The sequence below is a fragment of the Mus musculus genome, chromosome 1, assembly GCF_000001635.26.
Source record: "Mus musculus strain C57BL/6J chromosome 1, GRCm38.p6 C57BL/6J".
Lineage (NCBI taxonomy): Eukaryota > Metazoa > Chordata > Mammalia > Rodentia > Muridae > Mus > Mus musculus.
Genome location: NC_000067.6, coordinates 85,974,443 through 85,992,532, shown reverse-complemented (window position 1 = coordinate 85,992,532; position 18,090 = coordinate 85,974,443). Strand labels below are relative to the sequence as shown.

The 18,090-nt window shown below is 47.3% G+C and overlaps 1 protein-coding gene across 5 annotated transcripts in view; it reads left to right on the top strand.

The window, feature by feature from the left end:
• Nucleotides 1–949: 949 nt before the first annotated feature.
• Gpr55 (G protein-coupled receptor 55) overlaps nucleotides 950–18,090 on the top strand; it is a 58,363-nt gene continuing 41,222 nt past the window's right edge. For 2 of the 5 annotated variants that reach the window (XM_011247986.3, XM_030253705.1), the window contains exons 1-2: nucleotides 962–1,133; nucleotides 17,118–17,276. In XM_011247986.3, the coding sequence (XP_011246288.1) occupies nucleotides 17,201–17,276 (76 nt within the window). In that variant the 5' untranslated portion in view covers nucleotides 962–1,133; nucleotides 17,118–17,200. Of the gene's footprint in view, nucleotides 1,134–8,703; nucleotides 8,785–17,117; nucleotides 17,277–18,090 lie in introns of those variants that run through there. The other 3 variants (XM_030253706.1, XM_030253716.1, XM_017320337.2) reach the window with 3 other exon arrangements.

Genomic DNA, 18,090 nt, shown 5'->3' with positions numbered 1-18,090 from the left:
GTGTTAGTTTAAATCTCGGGCTCAGCTGAGAATCCTGAGCTGTCGTGGTTACTTTTCTGTTGCTGTGATAAGCTATCCTGAACAAAAGCCAGTGGAGGGAGCAGGAACTGCTTTTGGGTCACCGTTTGGCAGGAAAGTGAAGGCAGCAGAGGGATGAAGGTCAGGTCAGCCGGGGGCTGTGGTCAGGCAAGAGAGGGTGAGGATGCTGGTGTTCAGCTCTCTCCTTAGTGCACAGCCCAGTGCGCGCGCACACACACCTGGGAAAGATGTGGCCGACTTGACTCTCCTCATCTCAGTGACTCCAATCAAGACAATCCCTCAGAGGCCAGACCAGAGGCTAATCAGTCCCTCACAGGCATGCCTGGAGCTTGTCTCCTGGATAAATGCAGACCCTGTCAGCTTGGTGATGAGCATTAGCTATCTATCACAAGGGTAGAGGTAAAATGTTGTCTGTTCTTTGGTAAAAGCCAAGGATTAGTGCAGACGGTCAGGATGTTCCCAAAGCCTTCCTACTAGGGATCTTCGGAGAATGGGGCCCTTACAATGCCCTGGTTTTGAACTCCCAGGCTCCAATGCTATGAGAATACATCTCTATCTTTGAAGCTACCAATTTTCAGTCATTACAACGGTGGCCCAAAGGGAGCCAACACTTTAAGTCAACGTTCTGGAACCTTCTGATAACTCTCAGGGGGCTTGGGCCCTTGGGATGTGACCCTCGGGAGGAAGCAGCTCTTAGCCTTTCCTTCTCTGCTCCGACGTGAGACTGGGAAGCCCAGGAGGTTGGAACTGTGGTTTTGCCCTGACCTCCTTTGGAAGATAAAGCCCTTGTCAAGTATAGCAGCTCTGCTGGGAGCAAAGAACGTATTGGATTTTGAAAATGGTTACTTTTCCCTGTGCTTATTGCGAAAGAAGCGTTACTTTTCCCCTCCCCTTTCTTGAAGCTTGTGGATCTTCACTTCTGTCTTCAGAGCCAATCTGATTTGGCTTCCGGAGTAAATGCGGAGAAGGGTAGGGCCCTAGGCTTGGATCCCGGTAGCCTTAGTTCTCAAATTAGCCCAAACTCAGCCTTCAGTGACTGCCCACCTTCCAGGTGAGAGCTACACCGGTTCTTGGCTCCAGCGCCTCTCCTCTTGGTAAGTTGTAAGCATTTGTATTCCCGTCTCAGATCTTCTCCTTTAGTTCTCTGAGGGAATCCCAGGGAAATGTTTGGTTTTCAATTGACTTTATTTCTTACTTCTGAAGACAGAAGAAACCAATGGCTTCTTGGCTTTTTTGCTGGTTTTTGTTTGTTGTCAGTTAGAATTCTACATGGTTTCTTAAGGAGACTGTCTCCCTGCTGTTCCGGTTTTCAGAGACTTTTTATTTATTTATTTATTTATTTATTTATTTATTTATTTGCTTCTGTCTGGCACAAATTATATGGATACAGGCATGCAGTAGAAAAGTAAGAAATACTAAAAAATTTCAAAGGGCCAGATTTTTATACGGTCTGTAGAGGAGTGATTGTCTGGTCTGTAATTTTGACTTTCCTCCTAGCATTTTTGTTTTCTTTTTCTTCTTGTTTTTGTTCTTGTTATTTTGTAATTAGGGTCTCAATATGCTAGCCTCAAACTAATGATCCTCCTGCCTCGTTCTCCCATGGATATTTCTCGAATTCCCAGCATCCTCTTCTGCATCAGACCATCCTGGCTGGTGGCTACCGCTCCTTATCTTCTACCCTGCATATTTTTATCTCTTGCTTCCTGTGTGTTTCCCTGTCTTGTTCTGACTTTGTAAACAATCTGATAATTCAGAGCTTGGACCGTGACCTTGATGGTTGCCCAGAGCCCATGGCGACCCAGCGCTGGGGAAACATGGGCCATCTGTGAACTGGATCCTTTCCCCTCCCGTTGCCATCCCATTGGCATCCCATTTGCACGGCTCAGTTGAGCTTGCTAGTCCCTGAGCTGGGTTACCCTGTGACCTTGGCTCTCACAGTGATAGGTAATTCTGTGATAACTCCTATGGAAAGGCACCTCCCGAATCTCACATCTAAGACTTTTCCCAGTCCCCCTTTGCTCTCTGAATAAGCATTGTGTAGACCTTCATCATGAGACCAGTAGGAGAGGTAAAATGGATCCCCAGCCTCCGGTCACTGCCTTGTTACACACTCACTGGGTTTTTTAAATTGTGTGTTGCTAAAACTCAGGGGGAAGGACAAAGAGTTCATTAGCTATTGATCAAGATTGCTGTGGTCACTATCTGTGTGTATGAGAACAATACTTCAGTGGTTTAGGGGTCTGGCTGATTAGGAGCATGGCCTTTTGGGTCAAGAGGATCTGAGTAACCTTGGACAAGCTGCCTTTCTTTGTGTTTCAGTCTTCTCACTCTTTTTTTAAATTATTATTATTATCACAAACATTTGTTTGACGCAAAACCTGGGGAGTCGGTTCCCTCCTGTCACCATGTGGGCTCTGGGACAGGAAGTACACTTAGCCTCTGAGCCATTTCCCAACTTTGTTTTGTTTGTTTTTGGTTTTTAGGGTTTTTTTGGATCATGTACATTTTAATATAATTAATTGATTATTATGTTTTTAACCCCATGGATGTTGTGAAGTTGGTAACAAGAGCTTTCTTGAAGGACAGTAGGTTTTTTTTTCCCCAGTAGAGTTAACACTTTTTTTTAAAATTAGGTATTTTCGTCATTTACATTTCAAGTCCCCCATACCCTCCCCAGTCTTCTCACTCTTAAGTTGACAATGACAGTATCTACCTCAGGATAGTTGGGAGTAACTAAATGAGCTGATGAACATGGAGCTCTTTAACGCAGTGCTAGGAGCACTATTCAATAGTCAGGGTGGGAGACAATGCCTTGGAAGAGACCGAGGCCAGCTTGATCTACACAGTCAGACACTTTTAGCCATAAAAATGAAAAATCACCAATGTTATGTCCATGGCAAATTCCTGGGCCATGCTGAGTGTTAGTGTTGTGGTTATAATATATGTAATTATTATGTTATATACATACATGCACATGTGCAATTGGCAAAAAGGTAAATAAACACTCATTTGTTTCTTATCTTTTCTGTGGTAGACAATGCCTTTAGTCCCAGAGGTAGGCAAATCTCTGTGAGTTCAAGGTCAGCCTGGTCTACATAGCAAATTCCAGGACAGCCAGGGCTACCTAATAGAGAGATCCTGTCTTGAAAAACAAGACAAAACAAAACAAAACCCCCTAAAAACCAAAAACAAACAAAACAAAGTTGGGAAATGGCTCAGAGGCTAAGTGTACTTCCTGTCCCAGAGCCCACATGGTGACAGGAGGGAACCGACTCCCCAGGTTGTTCTCTGACCTCTGTACTCAGCCCATGGCATATGTACCATCTTTCTCTCTCTGGTACACACGCACACTCATGTGGATGCACTCTTGCGTGCACAAGCAAGCACTAACACACACACACACACACACACACACACACACCAAATGAAAAGTAATTTTAAAAGAGTAAAAAAATCGGAAGTGAAACCTTACTTTCAGATGAATTCTAGAAAAAGAGTTGACCTTGGCTTTGCCCTTAGGCTTCCTTTTGGAGAATCAGGAAACCTCTGGTCTAAAGATGCCACTGTAACCTTTTCTGCTCATGCTTCCTATAGGAGGGAACTCCTTTTTTGGACATCTAATTTACCACAGCCAAGGTAACGGTCTCTATACATGAACTACACTTGGCTTTGCTCGATAGTTGGAAGGACAGCCCATTGAGCTAGGGATTAATAGATTCCCAAATATTGACAGTGGCTGAAGAGAATGTATATCAAGAAAGGGCCCATGTTTAGGTTGTGGGAATTTCACATAGATACAGAACCAGGAGTTTGTGTGAAAGCCTTTTTTTGTTTTTTGGTAAGAACATCTGACTAACTGTTGCACCTATTCATGACGAGACTCCCCAGGTTGTTCTCTGACCTCTGTACTCAGCCCAGTGACGAGGCTGCAGAGTGGCTGTCACATTAAGGAACCACAAAAAGCAGGAAGTTAAGACCTATCTACTGGGCCGTCACTGAAAACAACACAAAATCACATGAGTGTGCGTGTGTACCAGAGAGAGAAAGATGGTACATATGCCATGGGCTGAGTACAGAGGTCAGAGAACAACCTGGGGAGAGTATAGTGCTGTTTATATTATTTTCCATAATTCCAGTGGTGTGCTGGAAATTAACCCTTGCCACTCAAAGCACACAGAGATGGTCATTTTAGGGAAAGGAGACATTAGGTAAGTTACCAGCTCTTCATGAAAGGAGAAATGGCTGTCACATAATAAAGGGACATAGATGGTAGGAGAAATCTAAAGATGAATCCATGTCTAATGGCAGCTGCAACAAGAGGCCTCTGACCAGGCATAGGGAGTGACATATGGCACTTAGCAGGCTGAAGCTGGAGGGATCACAAGTTCAAGGCTAGACTGACTACATAAGTGAGTTCCAGGACAGCTTGGGATGTGTAATAAGACTCTGTCTTAAAAAGCAAAACAAACAAAAAGAGACCAAAAGAAATAAAAGCCCATGTGTCTTCTCACTTGTGGGTTTAAATCGTTTGATGGAGATTATGTAAAGAATAAAAAGGTTCCCCTGGGCTTTCCAGATTCAGGGAAAAGAATGCAGGAACTGAGTAACAGATCTTGTATTGTTTGTTTGTTTGTAAGAGTGGTGTGCTACATATACAGTATTTTCCAACTCTGAAGTTCCAACACAAAGTATTTGGGAAACTTGAAAAATACTAAAGCTTAAAAAACAAAAACAAGCCGGGCATGGTGGCGCACGCCTTTAATGCCAGCAATGAGGCAAGGGGGAAGGCCAAGGAACAGAGGCAAAAGACCCACCTTCTACCTTGCCCTTTTGAAATCTGAGCAGCTACCAGAGGGTGCCCTACTTTGGGGAGGGAGGGTCTTCCCACATCAATTGAAGCAATCAGGATTGTTCTCCCGGTAATTCTTCTCTGTGGCAAGCTGACATTGAAACCCAGCAGCAAATCTTTAGTAAGTGCTTCCACAGTCTAGGCAGCGCTCTGTGTGCCTTTTATATATTGACTCACTGGCTTCTCACAGCAGCTCTATGATGCAAAGGCTGCTACTGGCCTCTCCGTGTTCTAAAAAAGGAAGGGAAGTTACTTTCTGCATGCTTGCCTTCAGCATCTGGTTGGGTCTGGCTATTGTACTTTGTTGCTCTTGGACCTCTTTTCTCGTTTGTTTGTTTGTTTGTTTTGTTTTGGTCTTGGGCACCTGTTACCAGCTGCCCTTCTATGACAGAAGTGATCTCTCTCTCTCTCTCTCTCTCTCTCTCTCTCTCTCTCTCTCAAAGTGGGTATTTACAGCCTTCTGAAAAACTCTGCTTCTTGCCAGGCAGTGGTGGCGCATGCCTTTAATCCCAGCACTCGGGAGGCAGAGGCAGGCGGATTTCTGAGTTCGAGGCCAGCCTGGTCTACAGAGTGAGTTCCAGGACAGCCAGGGCTACACAGAGAAACCCTGTCTCGAAAAACAAAAAACAAAAACAAAACAGAAACTCCTTTGAGGCTTTTGCCAATGATTTGGAAAAGAGGGAACTAGGCTATGGTCTAAAAGCTAAACACAACACAACTGGAAGCAGATCTTGAGAGTGTCATCCTTCAGATGGTAAGTGACTCCAGAGTTGGAACAAAGACTTGGATGCCATGTGTCCTAGTCAGGGTGCTATTGCTGCGATGAAACACCATGACTGAAGGTAAGTTGGGGAAGAAAGGGTTTATTTCACTGACGGTTACACATAACGGTTCATCATCAAAAAGCAGTGAGGGCAGGAACTCAGGCAGGGTAGGAACCTGGAGGAGGACACAACTGATGCAGAGGCCATGGAGGGATGCTGCTTACTGGCTTGCTCACATGGCTTGCTTAGCCTACTTTCTTAAAGGACCCAGGACCACCAGCCCAGAGAAGCACCATCCACGATTGGGCTGCCCCCTCCCCATCAATCACTAACTAAGAAAATGCATATAGGGTTGTCTACAACCCCATCTTATGGAGACATTTCCTCAGTTGAGGCTCCCTCCTCTCTGATGACTCTTAACTTGTGTCAAGTTGACATAAAACCTGCCATTACAGAAGTCTGTGAAAGGCTGTCCTGAGCAGTGCACATTCTATGTAGGCCACAGAAGTCTGTGAAAGGCTGTCCTGAGCAGTGCCCATTCTATGTAGGCCACGCTCTGGTAGGGATAAGACTATGAGATCCGGTCCAAAGATGCTTGCAGGTTGCCTATTCCAGCAAGGTGGGTGGTGATGGTGGTGGTGGCTTTTTGACTTGCCTAAAGTGCTGTTCAAACAGGAGGGTTTCTGGGGGCACTTCAGGCTTGGGGCTGCATAGCAGAGCCTGTGAAACTCTTGAGTCACGGAACTTACTCCTCGGCCTTCTGGTTATGATTTGGCTTCCTGGGCACCTTGGCTTGTGTGAAACAAAGCCCTGTTGATAAGAAGCCAGTGGGTTGGTAGCTTTGGAAGCTGAGGTTCTCAGAATGAGCTCAGATGACATGACTTGTTCATCCAAGCTGCTGTATCATTGCCTCTGGGCCCCCAAGTCTGACGACTCTCCTTGGGATTCCCCTAGGGCAGGAAGTTTCAGAAGCCTCTTCCTGGTTTTTTTGCAGACTCAAGCTCAAGGTCTTTAACCAAGCTCCTGCTGGGCTTTGCTTACAGCTACCCCTGCCTCTTAATGTTTTCATTACACTATTCTGAAGCCTAGGTTCTCTTCTGATGGTGAATGTCGAGCTGTCTGGCTTTCCTTCTGGCTGTAACAAATCACTACATTTTCAATCCAAAGGCTGGACAAGGTGGGGCCGGGGCCACAACTCAGAGCCTTCCACTGCCCAGAAGGAGGTAAAAGGGCAGGGGTTATGGAGGCCGTGGGCCATTTTGGCAGTGCAGATGACTGCCTGATAACCCAAAGCTTGTGCTTCTGCCATGTGAACTCTCTATCTCTGTGGCTTCCAAACTTCAGGAATGCCCATGACATTTGTAGCTGCCAGTGGACTGTAGATTTGATGGGACTCCACGAGAGGGCAGGGAGGGGTAGAAGAGCCACGGGAAAAGCAGAGGGCTTCACTCAAAGGGGGTCATGAGGGGGTGGGGGTGTCACGCAGAAAGATTGGGATGGCTGTAACCATCCTTGGGTCAAGCAACAGTTCTCTGTGGACCATTAAAAGCATACACACACACACATGTGCCTGCATGTGGAAGCCAGAAATTGTTGGTTGTCTTTCTCAATTGCTCAACACCTTTTCTAGTTTGTTTGGTTTGTTTGTTTGGGGTTTTGTTTTGATTTTTTGAGACTAACTCTCTCTAAACCCAGAGCTCAGTAATTTTACAGCTCAGTGTGCTGGCCAGCAAACTCCAGGAATCCTCCTGTCTCTGACCTCCCTAGTACTGGGAATATAGATCCTGCCCTGGCATACTTTTCTCTTACAAGGGTCCTAGGGACCTGAACTCACACCCTCATCTTTGCCCAAAGATTTTACAGGATGAGCCATCTCGCCTCTCCCTAGGTTATACCTTTAAGGATCTGTATGTTATTACTGAAGGCATGGAAAAGACATGGTTGCCAAGAACGCAGCTCTGGACACCATAGCTGGTCCCAGTACAGAACTTTCTTCCCTTATGGGCCATAGTCTTCTGTCTTCATCCCTGGGTCTCTGTGGGGGTTCCTCTGCCTGAGGTCTGGGAACCCTTCTGTGCTCTAACACAGTCTTCTGTGAGCCTGATGAATGGGAGGGGAGTTATCTTATTCTCAGCTCTCAGGGGCCCAGTGAGAGCCCCTTAAACTCTTAAGTTCTAACTGGTCCTGAGCAAGCACTCGCCTCTGTATCAAGACTCTCGGTACAGGTTATCACATTGCTTTCTAGAAACCACACAGAGCTTAGTGCTGCCAGGCGCCCACTTGTTAAATCTCTGCCAACTTGATATGGAAAAGAAATCTTTCCTTTTCAGTTCTATGATTACGTGTGAGATGTGCTTTTAAAACAATACACATATTACTTACTTTGAATGGGTTTAGTAATCACGAAAATGATTTCAAATGCCGTGTTGTTTCTGTTTAGTTGTGAGAAAACAATTCAGTTCAAAGGAAGAAGGGAATGTTTTGTTATCTGTGTGGCTTTTGTTATGAGAGTTGAAAGACCAAAGGGGGGGGGGGAGACAAAAGAAAGAACAACAATCGAGGAGCTGGGAAGGGGGTGCTGGGTGAGGTGGGAGAAAAACACAAGCTAGGACCAGAGAGCACAGTGCAGAGTGGCTGTGCACCTTGTCTGAGACTCCTGATGTCACACATCACATGGCCTTCAGGAAACCCCACTCATGCACTTCCAGGTGCCCCCTCCTTCACACATTCCATCACAGGACCCCCAAGCCAGTGGCTCTCAAACTGTGTGATCTCCAGACCCCTTAAACTATGGGAAAGGCTCAAGGATGTCTAACACGTCTCCTTATGCAGAGTCTAGCCATCAGTGTTTCTATGTTAGAAATAAAACCAGAAGACTATGAATATTTACCTAAATGATAGTTTTTAATTAAAAAGAGATTATTTTATTTTATGTGTGAATGTTTTTTGCTTGTATGTACGTATGTGGACCACCTGTGCGTCTGGTGCCCAAGGAAGTCAGAAGAGGGATTCAGATCCCCCACAACCGGAGTCGTAGATCTTTCTGAGCCATTGTGGAGTGCCGGGAACTGAACCTGGGTCCTCTGCAAGAGCAATACGTGCTCAGCCCTTTCTCCAGCTTCCAGATGACAGGTTTTTTGTTTTTTTGTTTTTTTTGTTGTTTTTTGCTGGTTTTTTTTAACTGAAAAAAATTACAAATTCCAAAGCAAAAAAAAAAAAAAAAAGACATGATGCATTTGATGTCACAAGTCATGTGGCCTTTGGAAAATCCCACTCGTAAGATGGAGGAGGGTGGAAAAGGCCAATGTTATCTTAGTACTATTATAGACATGATTTTAACCTTGTGGATCTCCTAAAAGTGTTCCAGGAATGCCTCATAGGGACCTGGGTCAGACTTTGAGAAACAGTGATAGAGGCAGAGGGAACTGGGGAAGATTTTTTTCTTTCCTCCAAAGAAGGAACTCCAATGGGATGTAAAGACTCGAATAACTTAGTGTCCATTAACACAAGGATTCCCCTTCAAGGAATACATTCAAAACAATAATCCCAGAGGGAAGCAAAATGATTTATAACTGGTTAATGGTTAATACAGACCTGTATACCCGGCAGAATGAATATGTATGCAACCTCAAGTGAAAAGAGGCAGGTGTAAGGCTGGCTCTTCATGTGCCTGCTAACATCTCTGTATGCTTAAAAACTAATCCAAAGGTGATATCTGCCTTATTTGATATGTGGGGGTCTGAAATAATAGAGGGTTGTGTTTCCTTGCCTTTGTAGCTTATTGTCAATGCTTTTTGCCCCCCTTCCCTTTCTCTTCCTCGGTGTTTTGAAACAGTTAAATGCAGCCTCAGGCTGGCCTTGAAACTACTGAGCCCTCTGCCTCTGTTTCCCAAGTGCTTGAATTACAGACTTGTATCATTGCACCTGGATAATCAATTTTAAGAAATCATTTTGCAATAATTAAAAGCAATATTAAAGGCCCTCCAATCTGTCTTGCTTCTCCTGGGCAGTTTGGTGATGGAGCAGAGGAGAGTTACCTAGAGGCCTGGGTGTGCTGGGGGCGGGCAATGTAAAAAGGGTTAGTGGTTAGTCAGGTTAGTTAGGCAGGCTGATGTCCAGATCATTTGGTGGTTCCTTGTGTTCCCTGGTGATAGGTCCAACAGTTGATGACTGGCAGACATCAAGGCTGGCAGGGAGACGACAGAAGCCGTCTGCTGGAGGGGAGCAGAAGCTAGTGAGGGCAACCAGAGAGCCCTTGAAGAGGGTCACACTACACTGCTAAGGTGGTTGCACAGGAAAGAGCACATGTCACAGAGGGAGTCTGGGGTGTCCATGCCGTGTCACCTGGGCCTGTCAGGTGAAGTGCAGAGAATTCTTGCCTGCTCCAGCTCAGGACTAGGTTCCCGTTTCTGCAAGCTTGACTTGTAGCTTGTTCACACTTCTTTAGAGAGGGCTTGGGAATGACAAGTTAAAGCTGACCACAGCAATACTCTGAACATGAGCCACAGCTTTATTGGGCAAAGGGACAGGGCATATGAAATGGGTTTTATTCCCCCTCCAGCTAAAAAGATAATCCAATCCCTTATTACACTCACAACTTGGATACAATCTTCTGGGTTACCAGTGTGCTCTTTAGTTACATTCTTGCCCTTTGCTTGGGAGCTCCCAGTTGGCTGGCTGCAGTTCAAGAGCAGCTGGCAGGGCTGGGGGTTTGCTGTTTCAGCACATCTAATGGTGTTCTGCCTTTGTTTGGCCTCCGCCAAGGTTAACTGTCGTCACTGATATCAGTAATTACGCCCTGTGCAACCCCCGTTTCCTAATCACATACCTAAAACAACAGAGACCTTACCTCAATAAAATAGAGCTGCACCACAAAATACCCATGGTTCAGGCCAAGAGGAAGTGGCTAGAAAACTGAGCCAGGTAGGAGTTCTACTTGACGGCAGTTGGAGAGGTGGTAATGACAGCTGACAGGTCTCTGGGGATGTGTGTGTAAGGACAGGGGGAAGCTGGGTCAGGTGGATCCGGGTTTAGCACAAACCTGTGAACGTTCTTATCTACTTTGGGGGTTCACTAACAGGATATTGTAGGGAGGCAGAGGCAGGTAGATTTCTGAGTTCAAGATCAGCCTGGTCTACACAGTGAGTTCCAGGACAGCCAGGGCTACACAGAGAAACCCTATTTTGAAAAAAAAAAAACAAAAAACAAAACAAAAAAAAATTTCTTTTTCTCTTGCTTTGGAAGAACATCTCAAAGACCCCAGTGGAGTCCCAGAGATCACAGTGTCTATGGTGCTGGTTCTGTCCTGCAGTCCCCAAGGGCCCTAGGGTTTGGTAGACTAGTCTTTCTGGGTGCAGTTTTCTCCCAACTTGGGCTGCTCTATGTGGGGCCTGCGATGGGAACTTGCCTGCATGTTGTGGACCTCCTCCCAACCCCCACCTCACACACTTGGCTCAGCCTCCTTGACAATCAACTTTTAGGAGCCTTGTTTCATTAGTCTCTGCCACATACCCACTCACACGTTCCTCCAGGCGTCCCAGACTCGCATGCAGGCCGGTCTTCTTCTCCACCTTGAGGCAAACATTGTGCATGTTTACAGTGCACCACAGTGGTGGTGTGATCCATGTATATGCCCACCATGAGATGATCAAAGGAAGCTAATCAGCACTCCTGTCAACTCACGTGCTTAGTTTTCCCCACTGAAGACTTTTGAGAGCTGCTCCGGACACTTGTCAGATCCACAGACTTACCGTTAATGGCTTTCACTGTTCATCAGTTCAATAGATCTCTAGAACTTTCTATTCCGATGTGAGCCTTTTTCCATTTTGAACATCATGGTCCCAGCCCTCCGCCCTCCTCCCACATTCCTTTTCTTTTCATTGCATTGGTCTCTTTTATTTATTTATTTATTTATTCATTTATTTATTTATTTATAAAAGAAACGAAGTCATTTCTGTCTGCATCTTGGTTTTTGTTTGTTATTGTTACTTTTTTTCACTTGAGACAAGGGTTTGCTATGTACATGGGCTGACCTGAAAATCTTTGTTCCTTTCTGCCTCAGTCTACCAGGTACTTAAGGTTATAGTTCCATGCCAGTATATATATATATATATATATAGTAGCTGTACAGATGGTTGTGAGCCATCATGTAGTTGTTTGGAATTGAACTCAGGATCTCTGATCGCTCCAGCCCAAATATTTATTTATTATTATATGTAAGTACCCTATAGCTGTCTTCAGACACACCAGAAGAGGGCGTCAGATTTCATAATGGATGGTTGTGAGCCACCATGTGGTTGCTGGGATTTGAACTCAGGACCTTTGGAAGAGCAGTGAGTGTGCTTAACTGCTGAGCCATCTCTCCAGCCTTGGGGAGCCCATTCTTAAAGCACAGGAAATAGCCAAGATGCTGTTTGGTGCTTGCCTCTAAATCCTCTTTCCCTCAGCACCTGCCTAAACCCCCTCCATTGTCTTTGTCCCAAACAGGACTACTTATGGCTCCTCTGTCCCAGAACTTGTCACACACACACACACACACACACACACACACACACACACACACACACTGCCCCTATACACACTTGATCTCAATCACCCAGCCTCTGCTCTCAGTAGCATACTGCAAGTCCTGTCCTCCTGTTATCTTAAAAGGACATCAACAAGGCCTGATCCCCAGAGCCAGGCAGGAAAGAAACACAGGCAGGCAGCTTGTTCCTGTCACGGGAGGCTATGGACACTCAGGTTCTTCACTATGCATCTCATGGAGCTGATTCTTGGCTCATTGTCTCTTCTGCAAGGTCCTGTGCAGCATCTGCCCTGTCCCCTGTGTGCATCATGAAGGACTTTTGGTCATCATGAGGGAAGGTGTGAGCCCCTTCTCTGGGATCTTTGGCACAGTGGCCTGGGCCCAGGGAGTAGTGATGAAGTTTACTCTCCATCTCTGACAAAGCCTTCAGAACCCTCAGATTTTATAATTCCCAGCTGAAGCCTCGTGACAGGAGAGCCAGTGAGCCTCTGCTCTGCATACGTACTGTCTGGCTTCACACTGACAATCCTCTTCTGTGACAAGTCACAGTCATCTCTGCTGAGAGTGTCCCCTGTACTAACCCTTGATGGTTACAGGAATCAAAGTCTCTCCGGGGACCCTCTGCAGGCTCTCTCCCTTTTTAGAGGGTTTTGTGTGTGTGTGTGTGTCCGCCCATAGGCCGGTGCATATGTCAGCTCACAGACTCCAATATGTCAGCTCACAGACTCCACGTGAGGGACAGAGCTGTTTTGTGGATTCCGTGTCACTGAAGTCCCAAAAACCTGCATCGGGTCACATGTAGGCAGGTGAGGATTTGGCCCTCCTCACGCCACAGCCTTGCCTGTTCCATATGTGGCCCCGAGTGATTCACCATCATCTTTTCTAGGTTCTTCCTAGGACCCAGTAGCCTTGGGTGCAGCTGTAACAAGTAGTAACTGAAGGTGTCTTCACTGAGCATGCTCAGTCATGTCATCATTCTCAGGCCAAAGAGGACAGGAATGGTGGACACTGGGAAATCCCTGTTCCTGGCTTATCCTTCCTGGGACAGACCCTTGCAGGAACTTCCTGAGCCCAGGCATCTCCCAAACACTCAACCTGTGGATAGGCTGTGGGAGGGGTGAGGTTGTCCCTCACCCACTCCAGAAGGCAGCAGTCAACCAAGCTCCCAGAGGAGTCTAAAAAGTGATCCATCCATAAAGTCTCATGGGCTAAGACAGAGCCTGACATAGACTGACTCAGGTTGTACAGGGGCCTGGTTATGGACCATGCCAGACTTCAGCAGGAGCTTTAGTGTTCCCATCTCTATAATGGGTACAGTTGTACTACAGAAAGAGTTTTTGACTTTTCTCTCCTTTCCTTTCCTCTCTTCCCCTTCCCTCCTCTCTCTCTCTGTCTTTTCCCTTTCCTCTCTCTCCCTCTCATTCTCTCTCTTCTCTCTTTACCTTTCCCTTGTTTCCTTCCCCAGAATTTTTCCCCCTCTCCCCATCACCTTCCTCTTTTCCCTCTTCAATGCCTAACCCCTTCCTCATAAAGTCTTAAGGGAACAGAACCAGGATCAGGCGCCCTGTCTGGGGCTCCGCCCTTCCTTCTTAGCCCTCTGCTCTGCAATCTTCCTTTGCCCTTTCCTTCCCTTGGACACTTTTCTGGTTCAACTGTCTACCCACTTCCTCCCACCATCTCCCTCTCTGGGAATCTGGGTATGTCCCACCAGTGGACACTTGGGTTTCTAGATGCTGTGGGAGCGATGTGCCTGCTGGGCACTGGGGCTGGCACATGATGGGTTACTGCCACATAGATAGCCAGGAACTCCAGGCAGCTCCTTCCCCACAGTGAGTTTTCTACATCTGGGGGTCTAGCCTGGTCACTCTTTTTGAGTCTTATCCATAGACTGAGAAAAGTTGAGTAACTTCTTTTGGGGGCTATCATTAGGTTCCCAGAAAATCTATTAGGTCCCCCTTTCTGCAGTCCCCTACTTCCTAGAAAAGGTAGTAACCCGTGTATCTATGCATTCTCTATTCCCCAAAACTAGCCTCCTGAGGCCTCCCTTTTCAGATCTTAGACTTCATGGGCAATGTCCTGATACAGGGTATTGGGGTAAAGGCTGGGGACTTACCACCCCTAAAATGCCAGACTTCCCCTAGGCTGTAGACCAAAGGCCATCTTTTCATGGTCAACTCAGTATGCTCTAAGCTCATTTCCATATTTATTAAGCAAGAAAGATGAGAGCCATTGGAGTGTGTCTCCACAGCATAGAGACACAAATCAGATTAATCAAGTCCTTGACATTTTGTCTGAAGCTGAAGGTGAGCTATGAAGTGATGGCAGGAACTGCCTGACTTGGGCCTGGGGGGGCAGGGAGGCTTTGTGGAGAGAGAGATTCAACCTGAGATCTGCAGGACAGGGGAGGGACAGATGCATGACTCAGAGTGGGCGGGGGACTGCAACATCATCTGTGCTTGAGGTTTCCCTGATCGCAGTCCAGTTCCTCTTAGTGAAATACTTACACATTGGGGAAATTCATGAGGGGCAAGGGCCCTGGTGCTGCCAGAGAGAAGGGAAGGGTAGGAAGCAATGGGTACACGGTGTGCAGTGGCAGAGGGCCCTGGAAACACCTGGGGGCACAGGAGAGTCCAGAGTGGGTGTCTGGAGCTTGGGGAGTGGACAGGACTGTGATCAGCCTGGCAAGAGGATTCTTGCTCACTTGGGGCTTCTGGGCACACAGATGACAACAATGGCTGGCTATAGCATCCAGCCAGCTCTGGGTAGGGCTTCTGCTTCCTTGGAGTAGCTGTAGGCTCCCTTCAGGATGTTTCAGGAGAAAGTTCTAAGTTTTCTTATTTATTTATTTATTTATTTATTTATTTATTTATTTATTATGTGTCTCTTCTCCCTGCCTACCACCTCCACCGAGAAAGTGTCACTGGACACTGGACCAATAAACCTCTGCATCCCTGTGTGTCACAAGCCTCAGTGTCAGTCAGCATGTGCTGACTAGATGTCCCCACCCTCACACCGCCACAGACTCCTGCGGACCAAGGAAGAGGACAGCATGAGATTCAGCTGATCACACACAGGCAGACACTGCTTCTGCTGTCTGCGCCAGAGCAGGGTGGTACCTAAGAAAGTTCTAAGTCTTAGGTACTCCACATGATCCTCACATGTTCCTCAGAAGACCCCTATACAACCCAGGCCTGAAGCCCCCCCCCCCAAGTGCTCCCTAGGACAGAAGCAGAGGAGGACAGCTGGCCAGAGGACCACATTTTTGCTCTTCTGTCTGCCAGCCACACACCTCTGCCTTCCCAGTGCTGGGATTACAGATGCCCCCACCCGTGACATTTTACATGGGTGCTGGAAATCTGAACTCAGATCCTCAGGCTAGCACGACAAGCTTTGAACTGACCGAGTCATATGCCTACCCCCAAACTCGGAGTCTTAATTAATGTCAAGTGTAGAAGCAAAACAGAGGTGTGCAGAGTGTAGGAGCCGCTCCCTACTGCCAACACGACCTTGGTTAGGTAGTTAGACTGTTTTTCTCTTTATTTCCATCTGGCTGCAGGGCCCTTGTCTAGGCAAAGGCCAAGGAGAAAGTCCCTGGGAGGCTGTGTTTGCTCCAGGCTGTTCACTCCCACCTTGTTTCACAAGATGACGTCACAGGATTTAAGTGCGGATCAGCTCAAGAGAACTGGCTCTCTCTGGCATCTGCAAAGATACTTTGGCTCTGGGTCTCCTGGTTACATTGATGAGTAACAGCCCCTCCTCACCCATTTCTACCCCATCCAAGGGTGGGGTATAATTTGAGTAGATGAGCTGCTGGGTGCAGAATGTGAAGGTGTCAGAGTGTGTCCTCTCATAGTGAGGACCTCCTCATGGTGTCCCCCCATGTCTTCAGTGAGATGGGCTGGGGTGCCTGCCATGTTCTTGTTTGCCATGTTTAGCTCACCTGGCCTCACCTGTGCCCTTCCTTGTGCCCTTTGGAGCATACCCTTGTCTGTACCCCTGGTCTTTCTCTTTTCTCTCAGGTAAAAGGACAGACTTAGACTTCTTTGTTTGGGGGTCTGTATTGGTTGCTTTTCTCATCGCTGTGAGAAAACACTTGACTGAATCAACTGAAGGATGGAAGGGTTGGTTTTGGCTCACAGTTTGAGGGTGTGATGCATGGTGGTAGGGAATGGTAGCTGGGAATGGCGTGTGTGTGTGTGTGTGTGTGTGTGTGTGTGTGTGTGTGTGTGAGAGAGAGAGAGAGAGAGAGAGAGAGAGAGAGAGAGAGAGCGAGCATGTGGTCACGTGCATCTGTGTTCAATGCAGCACTAGTCACAGTGTAGACATGGAATCCACCTAAGTGTCCATCAACAGATGAGTAGATAAGAAAACATGGCTCAAACATGAAACGGAAAACTACTGACCCTTAACAAAGGGCAGAATCCTGCCAAGTGTGGTGGTACAAGCCTGGAATCCTAGCACTCCGGAGGGAGGTAGAGGGGAAAAGATTAAGTGGTCAAAGTCAGCCTTGGCTACTAACAGATTTGAGACTAGTCTGGGCTACATGAGCCCCTGCCAGAGAGCTCTGTAGCTTTTGGGGTATCTAACTCATGCCCTCTGGCTTATATGGCAAACACTTTATTGACTGAGCCATCTTTCCAGCCTCCTCCCCTCCCCTCCCCTCCCCTCCCCTCCCCTCCCCTCCCCTCCCCTCCCCTCCCCTCCCCTCCCCTCCCCTCCCTTTCTCCTTCCCTTCCCTCCCCTTCTCTTCCCCTCCCCTCCTCTCTCCCCTTCCCCTCTCCTCCCCTTCTCTCTTCTACTCCCCTTCCCCTCCCCACCCCTCCTCTCTTCCCCTCCCCTCTCCTCTCCTCCCCTCCCCTTCCCTCCCTTCCCCTCCCCTCTGGTCATAATGGAATGAATGTTGGTACTCAGTTCACTTTCCGACTTTTGTTTTGTCTAGAACTCCAGTCTATGAAAAGTGCGTCCACAGTTTGACTACATCTTCCCACTCCATTTACACAGGCTGGAAACTCCCTTACAGTCATGCCCACAGACATCAAAGATACCCTGCCACTCATTGCCCAGGTTTCCCACCCTCACTCCTGGCCTGGGGACAAAGGTAAGCCTTGGGGAGATGCAAAGGCTGCTGTAGGGATAAAAGAGAAGTGTGTGTCAGGGGTGGAGACTGCTCACAGTCACCAAGTCTTCCCTGTTGTTCTCCATCTCAAAACCTTGGCATCTGAATGGAGCTCACTGGTAGAAAGGCAAGGATAACACTTAATGTCTGTCTTCTCAAAGGGAACTTAGGCACAGTGTGTGTGTGTGCCTGAGTGTATGTGTGTACTTCATGTGTGTGCAGGGCCATCACAGGTCAGAGTGGATATTGAAGTCTCTGGAACTGGAGGTATGTGCACATAAAGGCAAGGGGTCATGCATGAATTTGGTTAGCCTGGATATTCAGTGAGTTCCAGAAATCCTCCTGCCTCATACTTCACTCTTCATGCTGGGATTACACACACACACACACACACACACACACACACACACACACACACACCTGTGCCTGGTTTTTATATAGGCTCCAGGGGTTCAGATCCCCACGCACTTCACTGACTGAACAATCTCCCCAATCCAGAAACAATGTTTAAAGAACTGGAAGAAGTCATGGATTCCCTGCTGTTTTCTACAAGACCCTAGAGCGACCTGGCTCTTGTGAATCAGGCTTTTGGGAACAAGTCATGAAACTGAGAGCTTTGTTTTCTTTCATTCTCAAGTGGCATCCTTCCAAAGTCCAAAGAGAACAGGAGGGAGTGCCACACAATGCCAGACAGCCCATGGGTGCCCAGGGTACAGCGGTGGCTGGGTGGGAAGCGCCCGACTCCCTGAGCCTCCTAGGAGCTCTGGAGAGAGCCACCTGTTTTCTAGACCCTTCA